Genomic DNA, 16830 nt, shown 5'->3' on the forward strand with positions numbered 1-16830 from the left:
AAACACAATCACCTTGGCATGTTCATAACTTGAGTGTGTTTCAATTTCCGGGAAAGGACAGAAAATGAGGAAGGGGAAGTATAAACTTTGTAAATACTTAACCTTAGAGGAAATTGACTTGTATTTTACCCGCTTGTAATCTTTTCCCTGAAATCGACTCCCACAAAGGAGGGATCGATTGGTAGCAGAGTGTGAGAGCGCAAAGGGCAGAACGGCGGTGAAAGCGTTAACCGGGCTGGGTAAGGCGATCCCCGAAATGAGTTAAGACTCGAGTTAAAGTTTTCAAAGCAGCGGCAGCAGCAGCTCCAGGGGAAACGGAAGCCGGTGGAGGGAGCCTGGCGGAGCATCGAGGACAGTGCTGAGCTGAACTCAGACCCGGGTGGCAAGCTCAAGGTTAGTGGCCCCCACCCCGCACACCTCCGCGTGCTGACATCTTTGGAGCTGTCTCAGAAGGCCGGGCGCCTTCTCCCAGCCTGGCTTGTCCTGTCTGCCTGTCTCCACCAGTGGGGCCACTGGCTCGTGCCAACCCTCCCGCTAGCGTTCCCCGAAGCCCTGGAGCTGAGAGGGACCGGGACCTGTTCCCAAGCCACTTTCCTTAAGAGGGGGACTTCTCAGACACCCACAAGGAAACTGTTTCTGGAACAAGGATAATTTTCAGAATACACACACACACACACACACACACACACAAGGATAATTTTCAGAATACACACACACACACAAGGATAATTTTCAGAATACACACACACACACACACACACACACACACACACACACACACACACCCCTGTATTGGCTGCCCCATCTTGGTTCTCGCAGGCTGTGACCACAATCCCAAATTCCTATCTGCTTCAGTTGAAACAGAACAGTTGTCAAAGTAACAAAACAGGCTGTGCAACTTTATCTATGGGAGGGGTAGTGTCTCTGAGGCTAAGATAATCAAGGTAAGAAGGCGAAAAAAAAGAGGAACGAAAAGAAAGAAAAAACTTTCAAGCTCCGCAGCCTGGAGTTGAGGCAAAACAATTTTTGAAAATTAGGTTCTCGTAGAAATTGTACATTGCTAGAACAAAATAAAGGGGGAAGATGTACTGTGAAGGACAGAATTCTACAACTACGGGAGATTCCCATACACTTATGTAAGCAGCTTGTTATCAGTGTGATGCAGATAACAGATACACTTAAAGAAGAGAAAGAGAGAAAATAGCTTCAGGGAAATTACGTCCTGAGGGGCCTTTCATTTGAGATCCAGACGGAGTGCTGGAAAGCTTCCTCCTCGGAGCCCCGGGTCAGTTCTGTCTCCCTTCTCCCGCCTTGCTCACGGAGAGGCAATGAGTAAGTCAGTCCGGCAAGCAGTCAGAAGCTGTATTAGCTGCTCCCTCGCATCCTCCAGCAGGCAGGAGTCGAGGTCTCTACCTGCTAGCACTGAATCAGAATGAGTCATCTCAAACTTGGGTGCGGAAACAAAGTCCCTGCGAACAGCCTTATGAGGCTCTGCCTCCTGTAGGTGGGATATACCTCTGAAGGCAATCACAATTTTTTCCGTCTTCCTTTCTCCTTCAGACAAGCGGGCCTCCTGACGCTCTCAAGAAGCCCCTTCTCTGCCCCACTGGCTCAGCTGACCAGACCATGTGGACTCTGCCCCTCCAGGTCAGGACTGGAGTTTTAAAATAAAATGGATGACGTGACGTTACTTGATCTTCTGGAGTGTCCCGTGTGCCTTGAAAAGCTCGATGTCACCGCCAAAGTTCTCCCTTGCCAGCACACCTTCTGCAAGCCATGTCTCCAGAGGATTTTCAAGGCCCACAAGGAGCTGAGGTGCCCCGAGTGCAGGACCCTGGTGTTCTGCAGCATCGAGGCGCTGCCAGCCAACCTGCTGCTCGTGCGCCTCCTGGACGGCGTGCGGGCCGGACAGGGCTCGGGGAGAGGGGGGTCCTTCCGCCGGCCTGGCGTGCTGACCCCACAAGACGGCAGGAGGAGCAGGACTCACCCCAGAGGTCCGCAGTGCAGTCCTTTCCGGCTGGTGCCTAACGTCAGAATCCACATGGATGGGGTAAGAAAGATCTCATCTGTTCCTTCGTGTTTCCTTGGAGGTTGGGTTTGTCCGCGCCAGCAGCTGGGGCTTCTCTTCTTTTAGCTCTGTTTCAAAGAGCCGCTGCTGAGGATTCCCTGAGGATAAGTTTCTGTGGGTGGTGATTGTCGTACTGAGACTCAGTGGAACCCTGAGCCTATCCAGTCCAATCAGGAACTCTTAAAATTCTTAAAGCTACCCAGGTCCTCCCTGCTTCTGGTCCAGAAGGTGGTAGAACATGGAAAGCCTTCTTGACTGTTTATTTATTTATGCGTTTATTTTTTACTGCACTGGGTCTTTCTTGTGGTGTGCAGGCTTCTCATTGCAGTGGCTGCTCTTGTTTGGAAGCACGGGCTTAGAGCCTGCGTCAGTAGTTGTGGTACACAGCCTAGTTACTACTGCCATGTGGGATCTTCCAGGACCAGGGATCCAACCCGTATTCCCTGAATTGGCAAGCGGATTCTGAACCACTGGACCACCTGGGAAGTCCTTTGATTATATTCTTGGTCTTTCATTTCTGCTGTTCTGAGGCCAAACCAGGGCATGGGAAATGCACAGAGGATGAGAAAAAGAAAAACAAATCCAACAGCTTGTCACTTTTGCAATCTCAGAGAAGTTACTAAATGTCAGGTTTTGTTTGCATTTTACCCAAATCCATCTTTCCACTCCCAGTCATAAAGTGCCATGATGACAATGCTCGTTCACAATCACTCAAAGTTATCAAGACACTGGACGCACAAAGTTCGATCAGGAAGGAAGCATCTATGTGGGTGGAGTGATTGACAGGAAAGGCTGGGCTGTGAAGTACAACCGACATGTACAGGAGCCCCGAAGATGTGTCTTACTTTACAAAATGAATAAACCATACAGAAAATGCACATCAGAGCCTCCAGGTGAGCCACAGGAGATCACCCAGTAATGCATTTTGTGTTTGGACACGTGAATCATCCTGTCCAGCCTTGTGGGCACATCCTCGGGACTTCATATGACCTGCCTGTGAGCCTCATTCTGGGAAGCTGGGGAAGGGGATAACTCAAGAGAAGATCATGGTCCTGTGGCTCCAGGAGGATTATTGGCTGTCAACCCCAGAGTCAGTGTGTTCAAGTGGGCGTGGCACACCATGGGTGGGTGGTTGGCATACTCAGAAATTCTGTGAACTGCCACATAAAGCAAGCTTTAACCCTGGCAGTTAACCACGACTTTAACCATGACTCCCTGCTGTGAAGAGTAGCAGAGGGTGGGAGGGTCTTCCCCGGACTCCTTCCCAACGAAGGACAATAGGCTCGGGAGTGCATTCAGGACAAGTTTCCAAAATATTCTTCTCAACAGCCTATTACTCCTTGGGCTCCCTGCACCCTTAAGCCACCCATGCACCAGGGTAGTGTGGAAACTTTCCAAAAGGAGAGCAGGAAGAAACCGGGCTTCAGTGAGATTTCTTCACAGCAGACTTTTTATTGCCATTGTGTGAGAACACATTCCACAAAAGGGCTTGGTGCCCTCCTTTAAGGCTCCTTATTAGCCCTAGGTCTAGTCATCAATCAGAATCCACAGGCTTGGAAGAGGAGGGGTAGGGGCTCCAGCTTTCTCAGGCAGGCTGTGTTTACAGAGCATCAGGCTGAACCTTGGGTCAGCAGATCTCCCTTTGAATTCCTGAGACCCAGCAACCTCTCTCCTCCCTCACCCTGCAAAGTCTGACTTGCCTCCCCGCAGGGCGGAGTATCATCCATCACTCAGAGAGTGCTGGGAGACTGGGAGGAGGCAAGTCCCCTGTGATCTTCGCATATTTTTGTGCATGCTTTCTTCTTTTTGATGTGGCTATGTTTCTAAGAAAAGGTAGCAACAGATGGATCCACAGCTACCTACTTTTTGAACCACAGCAAATTCCCAGGTCCCTCCTGGCATGGGGAGCTATAGGAACTAGCGCTCTTATTCTCTTATAGGAATAACAGACAGCCAGTAAGAACCTGCATGTCCCTGGAAGTCTTTCACGAGGACCCATCACTTCAGACCAAGGGGCGGGTGACGGGGTTGTGCCCATCCTCTGAGCTGCACTGGACCGAGTCCCGCCATGAGGCTAAAACAAACCAAGCCGTTGAGGGCACCTGCTTTCCAGCAGCACCTGGTTTAGTGAAGATGCTCTGTGAGAGGGCAGAGCCGGGGGCCACTCCACACCCTCACCCATTTCCTCCCTTTCCTGAGCCCACCTTTCTCCATGTGGCTCATTTCATACCTTTTGACTCTCTCAGTGGGGATGTGAACAAACTATTCCTGGATGTAAATACAGCTATAATTCTGCATCCTGTTTTCCTCCCCCCAAATCTAGCTGACTCTCCTGAAGTGTTAAAGCAATGGTGCATCCCTGGGTTCAGACAATTGCAGATTATCTGAGAGTCTACACACTGTTCTGAGAGGTGGAGGTGTGGCCTTACATCCTCAGTCAAACCCTCATCAAGATGCTTGCCCTCTTGGCCTCAGTTTACCCAACCCAGTCAACTCTTAATAATATTTGCTACCCTTCTCCCTCCAGGATAGTGTAAACATTATCTTTACAACATACTCATATCACTTTAGAAAACCTATGCTGGGTAAATGCAAAGCATCATCATTATCATTCATTTAAACTGACTATATGACTGTGGGCAAGCCACTTCAGCTTGCTGGGTCTCAATTTAAAATTCTGTAAAATGGGAAAATGTATTATAAGAGTGGAGAGCCATGGTGAGGCTTAACTAATGAGTGTTTTCAAGGCACTTTGAGATCCTTAGATGAAAGGCATTTGGAAGATCGTTTATCATAGTAAACATTATTATTGACTGTTTATTGTGCCCTGTCGTGCACGAGACATTCTACAAAACACAGCAGGAGTGATAGTCCTTGCAGGAGAGTGTAATAGGTGTTATTATTGAACTTGAGTCTACAAGGAGTCCAGGCCAGTGTAAAAATAAGTATAAAGTACTCTACTAATCGGGCATAAACAACCTGTTGTCATGGGGTACCATTTTGCAAAATACCTCTTCCAGAGGACTCAGTGTTAAGGTGACATTCTCAAAGAGTTCATTTAATTTCCTGTTCAGGAGCTTTTTAAGTCCACAGTCTGTTCTGCTCACCTTGCCTCATCTAAAAAACAAGCTCATCGAGATCTTTCTGTTGGCTCAAAGGGGTCTGGTACTTTCTGTGCTAGCCAGTATGCCAGGGTGGAACCAAGAGCCACACTTCATCATGCCAACCCAAGAGAGAAAAACAAAAATAGTCCATTGTGCCTACCTGTCTAAAACCCTCCCAAGAAAGTTGTGTAAAAAGAAAACTTGAGAAATGGCTGTACGTTTCTACAGCATGCAATTATTTCAAGCCAATAGGTAAGATCAACAGACTCCTGGAGGACCCATGTCAGTGCTGATGTCACTGGTTCTTATTCCTTCCCATATTGTGGCCAAGCCAAAGGAACTTTGCAAGTCTTCGAGAAGATTATGGGCTTCTGAATTGCTGATCGCTCTTCCTCCTTCCTCCACTACCCTTTAATAATATTTCTGATTTAGAACAGGCAGGAAAGCAGTGAAGCTAAAAACTTGCAAAGTTAGGCATTGAAAAAGCCACAATTCGGATTCTGATTCTGCCTCTCGATAGTTGCATACTTTGGATGAACCTCAGGACCAGCCTCCAATTCCCCTTCTGAAACCCGAGATAATAGCAGTACCTACCTCTGAGGGTTGTTCAGTCAGTTCAGTCACTCAGTCGTGTCCAACTCTTTGTGACCCCATGAATCGCAGCACGCCAGGCCTCCCTGTCCATCACCAACTCCCGGAGTTCACTCAGACTCACGTCCATCGAGTCCGTGATGCCATCCAGCCATCTCATCCTCGGTCATCCCCTTCCCCTCCTGCCCCCAATCCCTGCCAGCATCAGAGTCTTTTCCAATGAGTCAACTCTTCATATGAGGTGGCCAACGTACTGGAGTTTCAGCTTTAGCATCATTCCTTCCAAAGAAATCCCAGGGCTGATCTCCTTCAGAATGGACTGGTTGGATCTCCTTGCAGTCCAAGGGACTCTCAAGAGTCTTCTCTAACACCACAGTTCAAACGCATCAATTCTTCGGCACTCAGCCTTCTTCACAGTCCAACTCTCACATCCGTACATGACCACAGGAAAAATCATAGCCTTGACTAGACGGACCTTAGTTGGCAAAGTAATGTCTCTGCTTTTGAATATGCTATCTAGGTTGGTCATAACTTTTCTTCCAAGGAAGAAGCATCTTTTAATTTCATGGCTGCAGTCGCCATCTGCAGTGATTTTGGATCCCAGAAAAATAAAGTCTGACACTGTTTCCACTGTTTCCCCATCTATTTCCCATGAAGTGATGGGACCAGATGCCATGATCTTCGTTTTCTGAATGCTGAGCTTTAAGCCAACTTTTTCACTCTCCTCTTTCACTTTCATCAAGAGGCTTTTTAGCTCCTCTTCACTTTCTGCCATAAGGGTGGTGTCATCTGTGTATCTGAGGTGATTGATATTTCTCCCAGAAATCTCAGTTCCAGCTTGTGTTTCTTCCAGTCCAGCATTTCTCATGACGTACTCTGCATATAAGTTAAATAAGCAGGGTGACAATATACAGTCTTGATGTACTCCTTTTCCTATTTGGAACCAGTCTGTTGTTCCATGTCCAGTTCTAACTGTTGCTTCCTGACCTGCATACAGATTTCTCAAAAGGCAGGTCAGGTGGTCTGATATTCCCATCTCTTTCAGAATTTTCCACAGTTTATTGTGATCCACACAGTCAAAGGCTTTGGCTGAGGGTTTTTGGGGAGAAATAAATGAGACAATTCATGTCACTTAGCTTGCAGCACCGTGACTGGTTCGTATTATGTGCTCAATAAATTTTAGCTGGTATTGTTATTGTTATTAAAGCAACTCAAGACTTTCCACACTAAATTATGCACCATCTCCTGTTAATCAAGTGTCCCCCAGAGATGGTCTTTGGTACCCTGATTTTTGGTTGGTATGTGTGTCTCCAAAGGATGTGAGGCCATAATTCAGGTGTGTGATTCCTCCCAGCATGAGCTGGCTTGGTAGCTCATTTCCAAGACCCTTTAGGAGCTAGGAATGGATTCTAGGAGAAAACAATACTCGCCAGCTTCTCTTCTGCAAATGGCGAGCTCAGCAAAACACCATACACAGAGCAACAACCTGGTCCAGCTTCCCAGCATTGCCAGCGCCTCCTTAGCATCTGTCTTTCCTTTCCCCTGCATCTTTCTATCCCCAACACAAATGTCACCGTCCTGGGTCTTGCAGGGCCAGACTCTCTCCCTTCTTTGTTAAACATCATGCCAACCACACACATTCCTATCTTGCTCGCCCTACCTCAGCGAGAACACACCTGCCACCTCCAGCACACAGACCAGGTGTCTGTGTCCTAGAAACTTCTTCAGCTGGTGTGGCAAGCAGCTGAGATGGAAAAATGAGGTCAGAAGGCACATGGGGGGAAATGAGGCTGGGGAGAAAACAAAGGGCATCCAGGCCCTTTCCTGGGTCTCAGCTGCTGTGTCCTACAGCAGTGCTGGGACACACATGGTCATCTCTGCTAAATTTGCAAGGCAGTTAAAACCATCCTAAGCCCCTGAAGATAGCAGGCAGATTTGGATGTGGCAAGTGGAGGAGCCAAATTTGAGAAGTCAGGAGACCCAGATAGTTCTCCGGCTCCTCCCACATTTGCAAACCTTTTACAAAACCATATGGCTCCAAACTGACTTGACCCCCAACCTCTGTCAATATACCACCTGTTAGTTACAGTCCTCCCCATTTCACTGATTACTGTTTAAGGACTGTGGTCAAACAGAGCTGAGTTTGTGCTGGTATTCAATTACTTTTGAGTTGTGAGGCCTCAGGCAAATCACTTAACCTCTCTGATCCCCAGTTTCCATATTTGTGCAATGGTGATATTAACGGTGTACATATGTCATAAAGCTACAATGAGATGATGTATGTAAAATTCTTAGTATACTATGGTGAATGTTAAGTAACAAAACGGTAACAATAAAGGACAAAGTTTGGAGCACTGGATTTGGAGCTCTTTGTACCCACACATAAACATACAGAGACCTCTGTTCAAAAATTAAGCGAAGGGATAACAAAAGAAAAAGGGGTTCATGAAAAGACAAAACTAGGGACTTCCCTGGCGGTCCAATCGTTAAGACTCCACGCTCCCAATGCAGGTGGCCTGGGTTCGATCCCTGGTTGGAGAACTAAGATCCCACATGCCAAGTGGGGTAGCCCAAAAGCAAAGGGACAAAACTACAGTGATGAAAAAGTGTGGTTTTCAGTGGTGACCAGGGGTTATGGGTTGGGAGAAGAGTTATAAAAGATAGCGTGAGGGAGTTTTATGGGATGAAGGGACTATCCTGTATCCTGTTTGTGGTGACAGTTAAATGAATCTATATATGTGTTAACATTCATATGAATATATGCCAGGAGGGGAAAAAGTCAATTTTACTGTATGCCAATGTTTAAAATAATATTTTTAAAAATGAAAGGAAGCTCTTGTAGATTTCTTTGAGTCTCTACATGATTTTCACCTGGCCTGCTCTGATGTCCCTTCGTGTCTGTGTATATTGGGTCAGTGCTATTGTGGAGAAGGATTTTACCATCATTTAAGCAATCAGGGTAATTCCTGTGGGTGGGCTTCTCTCTGTTTTAGCAAACTATTCTATTAACTGCTTCAGTTTTCTCATCAGTTAGAGGTATCCGGCCAGTAGACAAACAGCAGTGCATCCCCTGGTGGAGATGGCCCAAGCAGATGGCTGGGGCGGAAGGTTCTCCTTACTCAACCTCAATTATCCATCATGTGCACTGGGGCGTGTCACCTAAGGGATTAGGCAGTGCATACTTTGTGTTGTTTCGATGCCTCTTAGGAAAGGTTGTCTGCCCACGTGTCCCTTCATACTATGAAGAGAGTATGGAACAAGGGAAAGTGCTTGTTCAGCCCTTGACACACAAACAGCATCCCCATCTATCTCATTCCAGATGCCACTGCATAGCTTTTGGCTGAGCAGGGACCAGCTCATATATGGTTCTCTTCGATCTCAATATCTTCCCCCTTTTTCATTTATTTAATTTAGTTTATTTTTATTATTTCATTTTGACTGCTCTGGGTCTTTGTTGAGGTGTGCAGGCCCTTCACTGGGCACACAGGATTTCTCTAAGTTGCATCGCACAGGGGCTTTTTTTGCTATAGAGCATGGGCTCCAGAACACCTAGGCTCAGGAGCTGTGGTGCTCAGGCTTAGTTGCCCTGTGGCATATGGGATTTTAGTTCCTGGACCAAGGATCAAACCTGTGTCCCCTGCATTGGAAAGCAGATTTTCAACCACTGGACCACCAGGGAAGTTCCTCTTTCTCATTTTCAAATCTATGCTTATGTGTTAGACCTGTCTTTGACAAACTGTATTATGTAAGTGATTAATGGAGGTTCCATAAAGCTCCAGAGTCAAAGAAACCTGAGGTTGAAACAGAGTTAAACCTTTTATCTGTGCTGCAGGACTTTTCCGTCCTTTTAGTGCTAAAGAATGGTGAATCTCCAAGGAGCAGACAATGATAAGAAACGTTTCCCAAATTCCTGTGACAGTGGTAACCCTAAGACTTTTATTAGTGCCTTGAGTTATATTAATTGTCCACAGAACAAATTTTGGGAAATGTTGTCTTGTACTAATGCAGAGATAGCTGAGCCCTCAAAGAAAATCCCTATTATAATTAGAGACTATTGATGCATTCCAAGAAGAGTTGTAGGCAAGTTTTTGTCGTTAGAAGATATTTTTGGAAAACTGTTTGAAACTTGCTACCACCAGTTTCTGCAGTATTTATTTAGCTCCTATCATTTTATTTTTTGGTCATGACACACATTATATGGGGTCTTAGTTCACCCACCAGGGATCAAACCCACATCCCTTGCATTGGAAGTACAGAATCTTAACTACTGGACCATCAACGAAGTCCCCTAGCTTCTGTCAGTAGTCAGCCATAGGTACTTTGGGAATCTACACAAGAAAGTAAAGATTCTGCCTTCCCAGTGCTTACTGTCTGATGGTCAGTTCAGTTCAGTTCAGTCACTCAGTCGTGTCTGACTCTTTGCGACCCCATGAATCGCAGCACGCCAGGCTTCCCTGTCCATCACCAACTCCCGGAGTTCACTCAGACTCACGTCCATCAAGTCAGTGATGCCATCCAGCCATCTCATCCTCTGTCATCCCCTCTTCCTCCTGCCCCCAATCCCTGCCAGCATCAGAGTCTTTTCCAATGAGTCAGCTCTTTGCATGAGGTGGCCAAAGTACTGGAGTTTCAGCTTCAGCATCATTCCCTCCAAAGAAAAAACCAACTAATTAGATACATGTATTAAGCATATGTGTATAAATATATACATACATATCTCTGATTCAAAGATATTATCTATTATAAGATACATTATTTAGTTATAGCCATAAAGGGAATTTAAAAAGCACTACTATATTAGATGTTCACTGTAAGATACATCCAATTTTAGAAATGTTAAGATATGAAAAAAGGACTGTCTTACTGAAGAGTACATATTGTCTGATTCCATTTATATAAAATTCCAGAAATGGCAAACTATAGTGCTTTTTGGGTAATGCAAATGTTTTATGTGGTGTTATATAGGTTTGTCTAAATTCATCAAATCATACACTTAAAAAGAGTACATTTTTGGTGTATATATATATAACCGAATAAAGTGATTAAGACAAAGAAGTCAGACTCAAAAGATATTGGTTTATGAAAATGTCAGATGAGGAGGTGGTTCCGGTTAAGGGAAAGAAACATCCTTTAAAAAATATGGACATTTTAATGGTAGGAAGGACACAGTCAGAGAATGAAAAGGCAGGGTCTAGTCTGGGCATGTGAGGGCTATGAAAGATGGGATATCTTGAACAGAATGGAAGTTGGAAGAGAGGGAGAAAGAGGTGGAGAGGAGTTGGCATGACTGGTTATCTGCTTCAAAACCACCACTAGGAAGGCACATGTCAATTACTCTGTAATTAAGTCTCTCTGTGTCTGCTTCCACGTAATCACGTGGCCTATGGGTTGTATCTACCTGATGGATTCAGAGCAGCCAAACAAGATAGCTCTGCTCTGAAGAGATGGCCAAGCTCCCTGGGTAAACTGAGGAGCAGTTCCCACTTCACTGGCAGACGGACCACTCTTTTTCATTGAAATGGTCAGGTTACCTGACAACCCCAGCGTGCAGGAGCACTAGCCAGCACATCCGCAGCAAGGGGGGAGCACGGGGCAGGGAAAGACAAGTCTATTCGTCATGAGCTGCTTCCTGCAACTTGGGTCTGTGTCAGCCGCCAGGGTCACACTGCTCCTGATGCCTGGCTCAGAAGCCAGGGCATTCAACAGACTGCTTCTAGGTGCCTGCTATGTGCCAGGCTCCATCTTGAAAGCTCACACCATTGAAAGTTCACAGCAGGAATGCTCATGGGCTCAGAGTCCAGGACTCAAATAGCAGCTGAGTTCACTTTAGATCTCTGTCATTTTTCCAATATCTTATCCAAGCACCATCACAACAGGCAACTTGTCCTGGTCTGGGTCTCAGTACCATGCTTGGAGCACATACCTACAGCCTGGCCCAGATTAGGAACCCTCAAATGTTTTTTGAATTAATGAATGAACACATTCATGTTTTTGGTAGACTTTATGGAGTCATGGAATAATAACCCCTCATAATGTGGAAATGAACTCTTCCTGAATTGAGCCATGACAAAGCTCTATGAGGAATGAGCAGCATATTATATTAGGCATAAAGCCACGTGGTGGATGAAATATTCTGGAGGTGAATCACCTTATTAAATACCTTTGGGGTGACAGACAGACCATACTGCCCAGAAAACATAGTGGGCCAAGTTCAAAGCCACTTAGCTCATGAATTGTTAACCCTAAGAAGAGAGGAAATGTGTTTCCATATATGACCAAATTCCTGTATTGGAATCCACAAATGCTATGTACTCCTCTGATGGTGGGAAAAATATTCATAGTGAGTTAATTTATACTTAGCCCCAGTAACAGAAAGGACGGAGCATCAGAAGAATTTGCCAGTGAGTAATGTACTAAATTGGCCTGGCCTCCTCCATGAGGGAAGCAGCATTTCAGGTAGGAACACGGCTCCTGCACCTCTCAGGCTGACAAACCTATGTCACACATGTGTATAATATAGAGAACATAAAACTGGCATCTTTAGCATTTTTGTGTGTATAGGGTGTCACATTAAGGATATTTATGTTGTTGTGCACCCGTCACCACTATCCATCTGTCTCCAGAAATTTTCATCATCCCATATTGAAACTTGGTACCAGTTAATAGCTCCTCATTGCCTCCTGGTGTGTATGTGTATGTGTGTGTGTGTGTGTGTGAGTGTGTGTGTGGTGTGTGTAGATAGATAGACAAATAGATATTCACATGTATATTTTTAAACTTCTTTGTGGCTAAGAGGAATAAGTCTTTTAATGTCATTTTTAAATATCTATTCTAGTTTTCTGCTGCTTCTGACCTTAGACTTCCAATGAGATAAGCAAACAAGATAATGCTGTGATTCAGAACCAAGGCTCTCCATTCATGTGTGCTGGCTATATGCTTCTGGTCAAGTCATTTAGTAGCTCTGAGCATCCTTGTTACAAGATGACAATAGGAAACTTAGCTCCTGGGGTTCTTGGGAGGATTCAAGGAGGCAGTTACTGGAAAGTGCTTAGCACCGGGTCTGGACGAGGTGAGCTCCTAGTAAGGGTGAGCTGTCTGCTTGCACTCACCCAGGCAGGTTAGCTTGTAAAGCACTACCACGCTTATTGCGGTCAGCCTGCTGTTTTACTGCATTGAAGACATGGGGGTCACAGTGATCGTGGCTTCATTTGGAGGATAAGTCAAGACAATTCTTGTAAAGTTCTTAGCACAGGGCGTGACACATACTACTTCTTGATAATAATTGTGAGGCATTATTATTATTTCCTATGCCTCATTCAATCAGCAAGCATATACAGGATGCCTTTTATGAGTAAGACCCAATGCCAGGCTCTAGTGAAGAACAAAAGCAAATAATATATGATTCTTATTAACATGTACACATGGAAGAGACCCAGGAAAACTGAGTAATTCACCAAAATGGCTGAAACCCTGCCTTAAAGAGCTCATGGACTTTTGGGAGGCAGCCACCTAAGGTAATAATTACGAGGCAGGTAATAAGTGTTAAAACAAAGGACTTACTGTGTCAGGCACTGGGTAAAGCACTCTTTACTACAGAATCTACAGAATCTCATTTAACTCTACAAATCTGAGATGACTGCTACCATTTTGTCTACTTCACACATACGAGGTTTGTGCTCAAGAAGAGTTCATATAAGAAAACACAATGGGAGAAAATGACTGCAGATCAAAACTGAGCAATCCTGTGTTTGTGTTCAGGGCAGTTGTTGAGGTTGCATTTTATTTTATTTTTTTAATGCAGCATGTTGTCTAGTCACTCAGTCATGTCTGACTCTTTGCAATCCCATGCACTGTAGCCCACCGGGCTCCTCTGTCCATGGGACTCTCCAGGCAAGAATTCTGAAGTGGGTTGCCATTCCCTTCTCCAGGGGATTTTCCTAACCCAGGGATAAACCCGCATCTCTTGCATTGGCAGGCGGATTCTTTACCACTGAGCCACCAGGGAAGACCTAAATGCAGCTGGTCTTTTCTTTGTTTGTTTTTAATTTTATTTATTTGTTTATTTGGCTGGGTCTTAGTTGTGGCACCTGGGGTTTTTAGCTGTTGCATGTGAACACTTTAGATGTGGTATGTGGGGTCTAGTTCCCTGACCAGGGATTGAACTCCAGACCCTGCATTGGGAGTATGGAGTCTTAGCCACTGGACCATCAGGGAAGTCCCTGCAGCTACTCTTATTCTTGACCATTCATAGCAACCCATGACACTGAGGACAGCAAACCTCAAAATACACTGAGAGGCTTGTACACTGGGTGGGGAGTCCTGGCATCATGGTCCCCACACCGCTGGTTTGAAAAAATATGCCTTTTGGCTGCCATTCACACTCACAACATGGAAAGCCAAGAGGATTAATGAGAGAGCTTGGATTATTCACTGTCAACCTTCCCTGAGAAGCTAAGGAGAAATAAGGCAAATATTTCCCAGGGTGCCTGATGCAAACCACCCTCGTTTAAGGTTATCAGCCACCTGCCAGTGTTGGAGAAGGCAAGTGGTTTGGGAAATTGGTCCACATAGCCACATAGCTGCAGCCCATCCTCCCATCTCAGTGTCCCTTTTGCTCCTCCAAGAAGTCAGGCCTCTGTCCCAAGTCCCAAGCCAGTCGGCCGCGGGTTCCTCCGCAGGCTCTCAGAGGCTACCCTCCAGCCTCTCAGCATATGTAAGCTCCTGAGGTTAAGGGGGTGTCTTATCTTCTCTGTACCCAGCAGAGTGCCTGAAATGCAACCAGCATTCAATACATATTGAAGTACTGAATGCATAGTGTTGGTGATAATGCAAGAAACTGCAGTTAGATTCAGCATCTTCAAAGCCCTGGTGTTTTCCCCTGAGACAAGAGGAAAGGAGACTTCCCCGCTATCTCATCCCCTGTATCCCTTTCAGCCCCTGTCTTGTTGACCAGGGTGTTTCTTGACTCAAGGCCAGGTGTGTTAGGAATGGCACATAAGTGCTTGCAGGGGATTCAGAGGTGAAAAAAAGAAGTCAGACCAGTATGGAGCTAAATAGAGAGAATATCACAACTGGCAAGTGCATTCCTCTGAGCAGGTTCCCCTGGTTTTGCAGAATTGAGGATGATATCGCCACACACATAGGAGTATTTTAATTGGTTGCCAAGGCAATGCAGCAGAGTCAGTGGGCATGAAGCAGGAATAGATCTCTGCAGAGCTGTGCTCAGAATGGGTGCTTGGCTGTGACATTAACGAGCTGCCTGGATAGGAGAACGGCAGGGCTGCCATAAATCTTATTTGGGGCTTTTCTTCAGTATATGGAAATGGCAGAGAAAGGGAGGGGCAAAAGAGAAAACTTCTCTTTCTGGCCCTCTGGAGAAGCAGGAGAGGTAATCTTCTGGATTTCAAGTTTCTCCTCGGAGTGGTGAACTTTTGTGGATGAGGGGAATCTAAGGAGATTTGGTTGCATGCTGGAAGGAAGAAGGAATAGGATGATTGAAGAACAGAAGGAGATGGCAGTGTTTTCTTCTTCTTGAGAGGTCATAAAAAGGGCCCAGGAGGCAGGGGCCTGTATTTTCACAAAAGGAACACTTTCCATCTACTCCTTTTACTTCCCTTTGCATGAGCAAGGAAAAGAATTTGCTATTAAATACATTTCTTTGGGGGGCTTCCCAGGTGGTGCTAGAGGTAAAATACCCGCCTGCAAATACAGGAGACATAAAAGACACCAGTTCGATCCCTGGTTGGGAAGATCCCTGGGGAAGGCATGGCAACCCACTCCAGCATTCTTGCCTGGGAAATCCCAGGCACAGAGGAGCCTGGCTGCCTACAGCCCATGGAGTCACAAAGAGTCAGACATGACTGAAGTGCTTAGCATGCATGCATGTTTCTATTTATTTTTTCATTTTCTTAAGTTTTTGAATAACTAAGACTTTTTTTTTTAATTCACAATCATAGAACTTTGCGGTTGAGACAGGTCCTGGGTTTTCTAACTTCTCTGTTTTACTTGCTGTCCCACAACCTAGAGAATCAGGCAAATTCCATCACATGGAATGCTCGTCCTGATGGCCTGGGCAAGGAGGGTGGGACCAAAAGAGAGAGAAGCCAGAGGGGGAGGTGGACATTGCTCATCAGCACCTTAATAACTATGACCATCACACACCACACACCGTGTGCCAGACACTGTGAAGTAAGTATGGTTTTCTTGAATTCTCCCAACAACCTCTGGAGGTCCATGATGCTTTCTCATTTTACGGATGAAAGAAGAGGCAGGATTTGAACCAGGTTTGCCTACATCCAACGGCTGGGCTCTTAACAAGATCAGTTAGGGTGTCCAGAACAAGCATGGTGCTCCCTTGGGCACCCCATCTGCCATTGCCGGTCACTTTCTGTTGGCACCAACACCACCATTCTAATGTGGTTGACAGACTTCCAGAGTACGAGGTGATCTCTAACCAATCCAGCTCCATGTGCACGATAAGCTGTGTCTTAACTGGATGCCCCTTGGTCAAAAATTGAAGGGTTTAAGTAGCAGAAGGGAGTCTAAGTGGGGGAATAGAGAGGGAGACCAGAGAGGAGGAAATGGAGTCAGAGAAAAGAGAAAGGTAGGGATAGAGAAAGGCAGAACAGACGCATGGGAGATGTAGACGGGGCAACAAAAACCAGGGAGGAAGGAGGAGGAAAGGGAGAAGCTGATCAAGGAAACAAGTGTGTGGGAGTAGTGGGGGTGGGAGGAGCAACCTTGGGGAGATGTGTTATCAGGAGGCATGTCAGGCTTTGATCCAAAGCTGGTCTGCTTTTCTCAAAGTTAAATAGAGTTAGAACAAAATATTTATGCTCCATTCCTTTCAGAAACCTGTCATCAGGACAGGTAAAATGGTCTATTATAGATAAGGAAAAATAGAGCCTGAAATTCAGGAAAGTCAGCTTTTAATCCTGGCTTAGCTGAGAACCAGCCCTGTGACATGAAATGTATCTGAGTGCTTACTAAATGTTAGCAGTTACTATGGGTAAAAAAAAAGTCAGATTCTCTGAGTCTCTGAATTCCACTGTATCAGAGATTTTACAG

General features: G+C 45.6%; 1 protein-coding gene across 1 annotated transcript in view; it reads left to right on the plus strand.

The window, feature by feature from the left end:
* Window positions 1-1672: 1672 nt before the first annotated feature.
* The window catches only part of SH3RF2 (SH3 domain containing ring finger 2), a 148566-nt gene continuing 133408 nt past the window's right edge, over window positions 1673-16830 (plus strand). Inside the window, exon 1 of the mRNA XM_068981215.1 lies at window positions 1673-2050. Within this exon, the coding sequence (XP_068837316.1) occupies window positions 1673-2050 (378 nt within the window). The remainder of the gene's footprint in view (window positions 2051-16830) is intronic.

Source organism: Capricornis sumatraensis, chromosome 9 (assembly GCF_032405125.1).
Source record: "Capricornis sumatraensis isolate serow.1 chromosome 9, serow.2, whole genome shotgun sequence".
In the NCBI taxonomy this organism is placed as follows: domain Eukaryota; kingdom Metazoa; phylum Chordata; class Mammalia; order Artiodactyla; family Bovidae; genus Capricornis; species Capricornis sumatraensis.